Raw genomic sequence first — 10,089 nt, 5'->3', positions numbered from 1 at the left:
CAAGCTTGCCATGACATATACAACTCTTCCAGGGAGCGTTGTATGGATATATTATGACAAAGGCCACTCTGATAATACTGAATCGTGTTGTGGAAATAGACATACTAAATACTAAATCTATGAGTATATTTCTTGTGTGGTTACAATCTTGTATGTCTTCATTTTTGTTTTTGTTTAAGTTAGAGACACCTGTAATGATGCTGGTAACCCCATTGGTGTTTAACTATTTCAAATCCCCAGGATCCATTCAAACGAATCGGCAGCCGTGATGCTGTGCTGTGCTGTTTTGCCCCCATCACTGAACTAGAAAAAAAAAGGGAGGGGGGAAGGTTAAACTTGAGTTTTAGCAACTATTGCTGTAGAACTATCTGCTGGTAAAGGTCTTTTACAAGTTTGTTCTGCCATAATCTGTTTTCTGTGGTGAGAACATAAACATTATATGTTACATAATTTTGTGAATAGGAAAAGTCTTACCCAACAGTTTCTGGTAAATTTTTATCAATTCTTAGAAGATGGTAGCATCAAACTGTCTGGCCTGTCAGAGAATGGGCTCTGTGTCGTTCCAACTGATAACTGCATCTTTCCATCTGGGAAAAGAAAATGGTTAAGTACATCATCATTAAGATTGACAGAGCCTGTAAATCAAGTCAGAGCTACCAGTATCAAAGAAACTCATAGGTAACAAAAGTTTATTAAACTAGTTAATAAACTTGTATTGAACATCCAATCAAGACCAAGTGCTTTACAGAGTAGCGGAGACCATATCTACAGAAGGAAACCGGCGAGAGCATACGCTTCACAGTCACACACACATCAGACCAGGGTGTGTGTGCGTAATGCCGAAGAGAGCGCTCACTTTGTGTGGATGCAGTGTTCCAAAGGGGGAATGAGATCAGGGTCAAACTCTTGAGAAACAGGGGCCGACATGCCGAAATCTAAAAAAACAAAAAAAACAAAAACAAAGCAAATACATCATTAGGATGACCAACACCAAAAAACTGGTTGGGAGAAACGGTATTTCACTTTTATTTATGTGCGCAGGTACATAATGACAATGACAATAAACTAAATCTTGAATCTTAGTCATGCAGAGATTATATTTGTATATACTATGTGCTGATATCTACTGTGGGTGAGGGTATCGATGAAGTGGGGTGGTATGATTATAAAGTAAAACAAAATGTGTGCAAGGAACGTCAGACCACAGCCCAAAACACAGATCGTTGGCACACACAGTACTACATACAGACGGTGAGGCGGATCTCCTCCTGCTGATTGGCCAGTCCGTCATAGTAGTAAAGGTCAAACTCCTGGGTTCTGTGCTGATTGGTCAAGAGCTCCCTCTGCAGGCTGAACAGCACACTGAAGTGACTTTCACTGCACACCACCCAGATAGGAAACCGAGGAGTCTTCAGGTTGGTTCCAACCTTAGAGTAGAATAGAATGAAATAAAACAGAATAGCATTGGAGTACTAGTTGAATAATTGTGAGCATGTCGAGCTGCATTTTAATACAACTCATCGCCTTTATCATATCACTTAAATAGCTGTCCTGAGTCAGAGAATATATGCAAGTAAAGGTATCATCTTGGAAGATGTTTTCTAAGATACTGTGGTGAAAGCTTTTGAAAAAAGTTGAGAAAAGTAACGGATTTAAAAATGCTTCATTGAAATCTGTTTGTTATCAAAGTCTATAACACTGGTATTTTTTGCCAAGCCCCTGCTAACACCAGTCAAAAATGCTTTCGAAATTAATAAACTGTCCCAAGTGTATTTTCACATTCTATCAATCTATCCATATAAAGGAGGTGTAGATGGACACACACACACACACACACACACACACACACACACACACACACACACACACACACACACACACACACACACACACACTTCCTGCTTATGCAGGAAGCACGATCGGAAAGGGGTTGGAGACTGCAAGGTGATGACACGGGAGAACGTAACACACAGACACACACACATATATATATATACTATATATATAGATAAGACTGGTTCATATAAAACTGTTAAGGCTTTTTAACGGCATATATCATTCATATTTTATGTTATGCCAGAGTCAGTCAGCAATTCCTTATTTTCTCCTCTTTTTTCATTTATATATTCACAGAAGAAAACTTTTAGGATAGTGTGTTCTCATTGTAACCATTATATAAATACAATACAAATCAAGGAAATTCTTTGTTGGATTATTGAGTTCCTCAGTGTATTAAACTGTGCATTCAACTGTGCGGCATTGCCTTCGTGCACACAATTACAGTAAGAAAGGCCATTGAGTGTATTCCCACTACAGTCACATGAATAAAAGTTCCCGACAGATTGACGAGTGAAGGTTGAGTCATGCAGCACCTTGACTCACCTTACAGATGTTGTAGTGTTCAAATAAGGAGAGTAAGCCGATGTCACAGTGACCTTTGATGCCCTTTAGCAGGGTCAGGTTGCCATTGCCAGAGTCCAACTCCATATCGTCGTCAAAGACATTGGAGACCGCTTGCCCGCACAGCAACAGATTGACCAGCTCCTGAGGGGGTGAAAACCAAACAGCAGCATCAGCTTTGGCACAGCCGGGTGGAGGTTTGTTGACAGTAGGAAACAGAGGGGTGGCTCCTGGATGTACTGTTACTATTGCACTGGTGCTGTGATGTACTGAGCCATTCTGCAGCATAGTTGCCTAACTTAGTGTCAACCTAAGTGTCAGGACTTGGGATGGGTAACGAAATCCGGCATTAAACGAGCACCGGTGCTTAATTATTAAAGACTGTAGTATTGATAAGCTCTGATGTTAATGGCCCTGCTATCAGTATTGGAGAAATTACAATGCTCCTTGCCACAAGTGCAAACAAGTCTTTTGCATGTAAGGGCAGAAACACAAGCAAGCTTTCCACACATCTAGCGCAAGTGCATCAAATACAGGAGGTGAAATGCACATTTTTGACTGCCTAGCTCATAGTTCATCTCTCATTGACCCGTCCACCTCAGGTATGTTATGTAGGCTAGCAGCCTAGAGCCCACACGGAGCCAACTGAATTGTACAAACATGGATTGATGATTAAAGGTAATGCTCTCTCCAGACATGAGAAAATAAAGCAAAATTAAATCTGTTTTAATTTGTTTCATTTTTTTCTCGTAAATCTTTTAAAAAAAGAACCGGTAAGGGTACCATTAAAGTGGGGCGTCCGGGTGGCGTGGCAGTCTATTCCATTGCCTACCAACACAGGGATTGCCAGTTTGATTCCCCGTGTTAGCTCCGGCTTGGTCAGGCATCCCTACAGACACAATTGGCCGTGTCTGTGGGTGGGAAGCTGGATGTGGGTATGTGTTCTGGTCGCTGCACTAGTGCCTCCTCTGGTTGGTCGGGGCGCCTGTTCAGAAGGGAGGGAGAACTGGGGGGAATAGCGTGATCCTCCCATGCGCTGTGTCCCCCTGGTGAAACTCCTCGAAGCGGCTGGCGACGCCACATGTATCGGAGGAGGCATGTGGTAGTCTGCAGCCCTCCCTGGATCGGCAGAGGGGCTGGAGCAGCGACTGGGACAGCTCGGAAGAGTGGGGTAATTGGCCAAGTACAATCGGGGTGAAAAATGGGGTCGAAGGGGGGGTGTAAAAAAAAAGTATCATTAAAGTACCGGATCGATAAGCAGTATGGGTAAGAGTAGTAGTACCGTTAAAGTATTAACGGTACCCATCCCTAGTCAGAAAATGGTCAGTGCATTAGCTTTTTGTCTGAAATGGGATTCTGTGTAACTGCTTGTCCTGAACTAGGCCAAAAGGACTGTCATCAGATCGTGTGTGTTGGTAAATTTAGGATAGTATACAGTCAGCTTTTTGCTGCATGTCTTGCACTGAAAACAAGGTCCTGCTGGTCTTGTCATATGTGCCTGTATGTACTTAAATTATGTTTCTTATTGATATGTTCCTTCACTAATGTCAACCAGACAAATTCCTGAGCCATTTGGATCCAGTTGTAAGAAGATTTATGACATTATTGCCGGATATTCTCTCTTTGAATGCAGTGTGTGCAGTTGGCTGAACTAGATTTTCTTGTCTTGATTTGTTGAACTGCATTTTTGTGTTCAGCCCCCTAAATATCAGCACAAGAGATTTAACACTGTGTATTACCAAATGAAATATTCATTTTTCTTGGCAATTCAAGTGATTCTGATTCTCATTTACAGCCATAAACAGCCCCATGCAATGAAACCACACAGTATACACCCTCCGGTTTGACAGCACACCTGTGTGCAGTAGCCATGGGCTCCTATGAGTGTGTTGGTAGGGACATCCATATCCTCTCTTATTCTGAGACAAAAGACAAGAGAAAGAAGAATACAACAGTTGCTCCAATGTGTTGTGCATTTTGTACATATTGTGTTGAGGTAGGGTAACACCAGTTTATCCATTAATCCTCACTGTTCACTTTGGGTATTTGGGCCTATCCCTGCAGGCATTTGGTGAAGGAGAGGGAGACACTTTAAAAAGGGATTTGGCATTCTTACCTTTCTATGGATCGAGAGAGAACAGCAGAGATAGTCAGCAGTATGCATCCCAAGGCTCCAGATTCAAACTACAAGGACAAGTGAACATAAATCAAAGCAGAAAATAAGAACCAATAGCACTTTTTTAGAGCCAGGATTCAAACAGAAATTTGGAGACAGAATCTCTCACCTGCTGGATGTGCTGCTGCAGAAGGGACTGCAGGTCCTCAAGGTTATTCACAGTCAAACATGTTATCTAAAACACATTACAATCAGAACCATTACAAATTGGCAGATGGATGGAAGAAAAAAAAACAACAACACTGCACTGGAGGTTGGGTTGTCTGGACATGGCTCAGTTAAGACAAATGATGTAACCAATAGAGTACAGGAGCAAAATGGTGACTTAAATTTACAGCACTTTTCCTAGAAAAATTGAAGAGTATTAACTTGAGCTTCTTTTTTTTTTACTGCTTTAAGAAGTCAGTTGTTGTGATATTTTACTACAGTTGTGTTTATTAGATTAAATTCGGTCTTAACACAATATGCAAGGGTAGAATGTTAAATGTTCTTGTTGTTCCAGATGTGATTATGGTGTTGTGCTAGCACAACTCTGAGATTAATTGATTTATTAACGCAAATCTAATTAGAGACTCTTGTTAAGTGACTGTCATTCACCCTTATGTTGATGCTATTGATCATTCAGACAAGGAATCTCATCTTGTTATGTGAAAATTGTAGGGTGTATTTGGTGGTTGCAGCTGTTTGCAAATAGCATGTTTAGACCCACTCTTCTGGCCTCCAAGACCAAAAAATTGTGCATTTGTAAGCGCTCATTACTACACTACACACACTGCACTTGATCTTAGCCAAAAGGCCGAGAAGCGATAATGTGCTCGTGAAAGTGTCGGTTGCTTATAAGTCTATCAAATAGCATGTTTAGACCCACTCTGCATGCCAAAGTAAAAAGTGGGTCTAAACATGCTTTTGATGGTGTGTTGAGACCCACTCAACTGACACTTTCATGACCGCTTACAAATACACTATTTGGTATTGGATGCCCAAGAGAATAAACCTTTACCTTCTCAAGAAATCCTTCAGATCTGTATCGTCCTCTTGGAGTGAAATGATTGCTCCCTGAATTTCTGAGGAAAATATTAATACATAAAAAAGGTAATAACAAATGTAGTTCAATCACATTTCCTAAAATCATACTGATTGTGGTGTGCCTTGTCAAAAGTTATCAAGTGGGGGCAGTTACTGGATGGGTAAACTGACTTCTGGGCATTCCAGAAGTTATGCGAGCCTAATTTAAACAAAACCTCTGTGAATTGGGTGCGTCCACTTTCTAAATACCTCCCACTGTGTCCCTTAACTTCTAAACCAGGATTCAATGTAAGCTACACCAGAGTCTGTGAACTAATAGGTACATGACTGCGCAAACTGTTGTCTTACACAGCAACAGTGGCTTGTGTCTCTCCTCCTGCCCTCCATAAGATCTCCGCCACGGCTGAAACCAGACTCTGACGCCTGGTAGCATTGGAAGGTCTTAACCTCCTAGTCACAAAAAGGCATTAAAATACAAAACAGATCAGCTGAGCAAACTATAGGTATTATCGAAATGCATCGTCAGATACTTACCCTCAGTTAATGAAATCAAAGCACTTTTTGATGTGAATTAATGGATGGTGAAAAACCATTCAACCATTCAACCATTCAACAGGCCGCGTGGAGTGTATACTCAAGTGTAAAGCTTTGAACTGAGGGAAGGGAAAAAAATCATACTGAAGGTCTGTACTGCTGCTCTTGACGTCTTCAAACAGGAGAATCTTTAAAACGCATGCTTGGACAGAGGCCAGAACTCCACATGGACCGCCCTAGAAAACAACAGAGTCAGGTGCTGGGAGCATTCCACACAAGGCACGTAGAAGACCGTGATCCTGTCAGCTGCATGAGGGTTAAAGCAGGAGATTGACTGCTAAATTTTACAGGACGGCACCTTGTTTTGTATGATTCCATATCTCAGATGGGGGACTTCAGAGAATGTAAAACCTTGGCTCCTCCACTCGCCACTGAAACAACTTGAACTGGAGCCAAGGAGGACATCTTTCAGGGCCTGCAAAAAAAAAAAACCCAGAAAATCCTCAATTTATCAAAGTCAACCTCAGAAAACTCATCTGTTAACACTTACAAAGAAATTGTGATGTACTTCACTTACAACAGCAGTGTATTGGTCCATAGGGTGGCTTGTGCAGCTGGGTCGGGGGAAGCTGGCGTGGAGGCACACTTTGGAGAGTTCTTCTAACTCTTCATTGTAATCAATGTCATCTAGAATACACGAGAGCACAAATCAACTTTTGTAAAACACAAAACAGTGGGTCTTATCAATAAAAGGCACAGGCATGAGACAAAGCAATCCATCTCTTTGTAAATCAACTTCTTCTTCTTTCGGCTTGTTCCCTGTTTCCCAAGGGTCGCCACAGTGGATTTGATAGTTTCCATCGGTACCCTGCGAGAGCACAGCGCCGATGGCGGTCGTTGTTAACCTGGACCTTGACCGATCCGGTATGGTCTTGTCGGTCTGCATAATGATTTGGCAAAATTTTACGTCAGAGGTAATTCATCTTTGTAATTAATTTATTTACCCAAAATCATCGCTGACTCATGTAGATCATCCACACTTTGATGAATGGTTGATGGCTTTGCTCTAGAAGAAATGAATCATTGTACAAGAGTCAGAGAAAATCCCTGAAATTAGTAGGAAAACAGTTTGGCCATTTACTTGTGAGGGAGATAGAAACTCTTGGCTATTTACTGTCTTGTCTTCGATTTGTCTTTTGCCAGTTTTTCAAAACTACTTTCACTCTCCCACTTCTCTGTAGGTGTGCTCCACGACTTTTGTTTCTCTCTAACAAACCCAACCATGTTAGTTTCAGTTAAACCACTCTCTGTAGTTTTCTGACGTGAGTCAGTCACTGAAGGCCCATTTGTAGAATGCCTATTATCTTCCTCATTCACCAGCATAAGCTGAGGTGGCCCCAGTTTTCGAGTCTGCCTTTTTTTGTTTGACTCCTAGAGGGGAAGAAACCAGTGAAGGAAAAACCCAATCAAATATTATATAATATATATTAAATTCTATGATTTGTATTACAAGTTTAGTTAAAATTGAATGCACCCAAATTAAATACAACCTGAGATGAGCTTGCAATTGGTCCAGCCATCATGCCACGTCTGATGCGGTTTGCTCTGTTTCTATAGCTGCTCTCTGAGACGGCTGTATTTTCTGCATCTCTCCTGATGAATCTCTCATTTTCTTGGATGTTAGCCACTGGTTGCTGCCCCCTTTGCCCCTCTGAATCCTCACTCCAGACACCTATCTGATGACGTGTTGAAAGTCTGTCTGTCTCAGGTAATGATAATATGCAGTGAGGAGAGTCGGCATCTTCAGTGGATGATCTGTAAGGAAATCAAAAAAGAATTTTCTAAGAAAATAAGCCCGGGCAATTGAATTGAACTAGAAGTTGACTGTTAAACATTAATACCCAGATTTAGTTGGTTTCCTGTTGACAAAATCCTTTGCGCTCTCTTCCGTCACAACCTCCTCCATCACCCCCCTAGTGTCCGCAGGTGAACGGCAGGCGTTTGTCCTGTTGACAGCCACTGTAGCTTGGAGAGCTATCTTTTCTTCTTTATGCAAATCAATGTAATGCTTCACCATCATCTCCAGCAGTGTCCTCAGTGGGTTTTTCTGAACCTGTGATGATTGAAATGAGAATGGTTGTTTTCCCTACATGGACACCCACCTGGTTATAATTCTCAGAACTTTTGCTCACTCACCTTATTCTTCTTATAGAGACCCTCCATGTGGAGGATTTGTCTTAAGTCTGACCTGTTGTTGATGCTCGCCTCCGTGCGGGGGTGCTCCTCATCCAGGCACGCCATCGTCCTTTTGAGTCCCTGCATGCACGTCAAAGTAGCATCTCATAATTCCATTGCAATTTTGTTATCCTCTTTCAATGTTGTATTCTGTAAATTGGGTTTTATTCTGCCCACACAACATCCTTTACACGCCTCTCTGTCTTGGGAGAGAGATGCCCTATTTTTTCTCCCCGTTAAAGGTTTTTTTCTTTTAAGGGAGTTGTTCCTTATCCGACGCGAGGGTCTAAGGACAGGATGTCGTATTACTGTAAAGTCCACTGAGGCACATTTATCATTTCTGATATTGGGCCAATACAAATAAAACTGACTTGACTTGAGTAACGTTTAGCTAGCACACACAGGCTAACGGGGGCTAACCTGCCACGTTCATGTCCCTTGTTTCTTTTCTTTTCTTTTTTTTTACATACACACATTCACGACCTACCTTCCGACTAAGATACTCCCGAACAAGGGACGAAGAGACGTCTTCCACTGATGTCATCATGACGGAGGAGACAAAACGACAGCGGGGGTTTGTAGCTAATATGAATCAACTGCGACCATTTCAAAGCGAGCTGCTGGAAACGGGAGAGGAACGTCAGCGCGGTGAGCTGCATCGCTGATCGCTAAACCAACGCGGCGCTGTTACGCACTCATCGCCTCCTCGGCGAGACAATCCGTAGCTGCTTTAAGTTTAGTAAACTGCGCATATCCGGTGACGCTATGCGTTTGGAAGAGTCCGTCTCCATGGTTACGACCGCCCGAACCGTGAACTGAGTCTTTTATATGAAATACAATATCGATATGGTAACAACCAAGCCCTCCTCAAGTAAATGTCCTCAGCACAAGAATTCCAGTAGAACTTGCCTCTAGGTACCACTTTATTCCTTCTTTTGAAGATTCTTCTGATATGTTTATTGTTATTGTAACGTGCATGGATAAGATAAGAAGACACGCTGGCCGCTGGCTGGCGGGTCTGACCCTTTAGTCTAGCGGTTAGCGATGTCTCCTGCGATGCGGGCGATACGGGTTCGCCTCCCGGCCGCGGCAGTTCTTGTGGTTGCGTTGTCCCCCCAATTCGCTACATTGGTGTCAGAAGTGGGATGGAGCGACCGTAAGGCCGTCGGAAGCGCATGCGCTCTGAGGCGTGAAGGAGGGGGGTAACGATGTCTCCTGCGGTGCGGGCGACACGGGTTCGCTTCCCGGCCGCGACAGTTCCTGTGGTTGCGTTGTCCCCCGAATTCGCTACATTATTGTTACTTTTTTTTTGTCAGTGAGTTCAGTTGTCTCCCCGCCGCATAGATGACTTTGGATTAATTGAGTCAATCCAAGAGGAAGTGCACGTGTTATGCAATTAAACTCTCTAAATGGAATTGGAAAGCCATGAACCGCCATAAACTGTTCATAGAATCAAACATCATCACCAAAACCATCAAAGGGGTTTGGAATGTTATTAATATGTCTGTGATGCCATTTTGAGGGGGGGGTATTAGATTATTAAAAGACGACCAGAGTACAAAATTGTTAAACCACTATGGCAATATCTTTAAAGAATCATCTGACAATTCTCACTTAATGCTTCTTTATTCTTATATTTATTTTCAATTTTAATGCAACTGTTTTTCTTTCTTTTTTCTTTTTATTTAATTTCATTTTTTTGTTCAGTTTATGTATTT

General features: G+C 42.2%; 1 protein-coding gene across 1 annotated transcript; it reads right to left on the bottom strand.

Moving 5' to 3' along the window:
- Nucleotides 1–202: 202 nt before the first annotated feature.
- mindy4 (MINDY lysine 48 deubiquitinase 4) lies at nt 203–8,963 on the bottom strand. The gene is made up of 19 exons (XM_056276904.1): nt 8,859–8,963; nt 8,333–8,452; nt 8,038–8,249; nt 7,687–7,951; nt 7,311–7,567; nt 7,141–7,202; nt 6,714–6,823; nt 6,495–6,611; nt 6,281–6,372; nt 5,951–6,052; nt 5,577–5,640; nt 4,686–4,751; nt 4,517–4,584; nt 4,256–4,319; nt 2,383–2,544; nt 1,247–1,427; nt 857–935; nt 475–587; nt 203–303 (listed from the first exon to the last, which is right to left on the bottom strand). The coding sequence occupies exons 1-18, from the start codon at nt 8,916–8,918 to the stop codon at nt 539–541; spliced, it is 2,130 nt and encodes a 709-aa protein (XP_056132879.1). The 5' UTR covers nt 8,919–8,963; the 3' UTR covers nt 203–303; nt 475–538.
- Between the last annotated feature and the right edge of the window lie 1,126 nt (nt 8,964–10,089).

Source organism: Lampris incognitus, chromosome 3 (genome assembly GCF_029633865.1).
Source record: "Lampris incognitus isolate fLamInc1 chromosome 3, fLamInc1.hap2, whole genome shotgun sequence".
In the NCBI taxonomy this organism is placed as follows: domain Eukaryota; kingdom Metazoa; phylum Chordata; class Actinopteri; order Lampriformes; family Lampridae; genus Lampris; species Lampris incognitus.
Note: the sequence above shows the minus strand (reverse complement) of the source record. Positions and strands in the feature narration are given on the sequence as shown.

Coding starts and splice junctions, on each gene's coding strand:
- mindy4 (XM_056276904.1), bottom strand. CDS start 8,918: ATGATGACATCAGTGGAAGACGTCTCTTCGTCCCTTGTTCGGGAGTAT. Junction 5,641..5,950: donor ACACAAGCCACTGTTGCTGT/GTAAGACAACAG, acceptor TATTTTCCTCAG/AAATTCAGGGAGCAATCATT. Junction 1,428..2,382: donor AACACTACAACATCTGTAAG/GTGAGTCAAGGT, acceptor TTCTACTCTAAG/GTTGGAACCAACCTGAAGAC.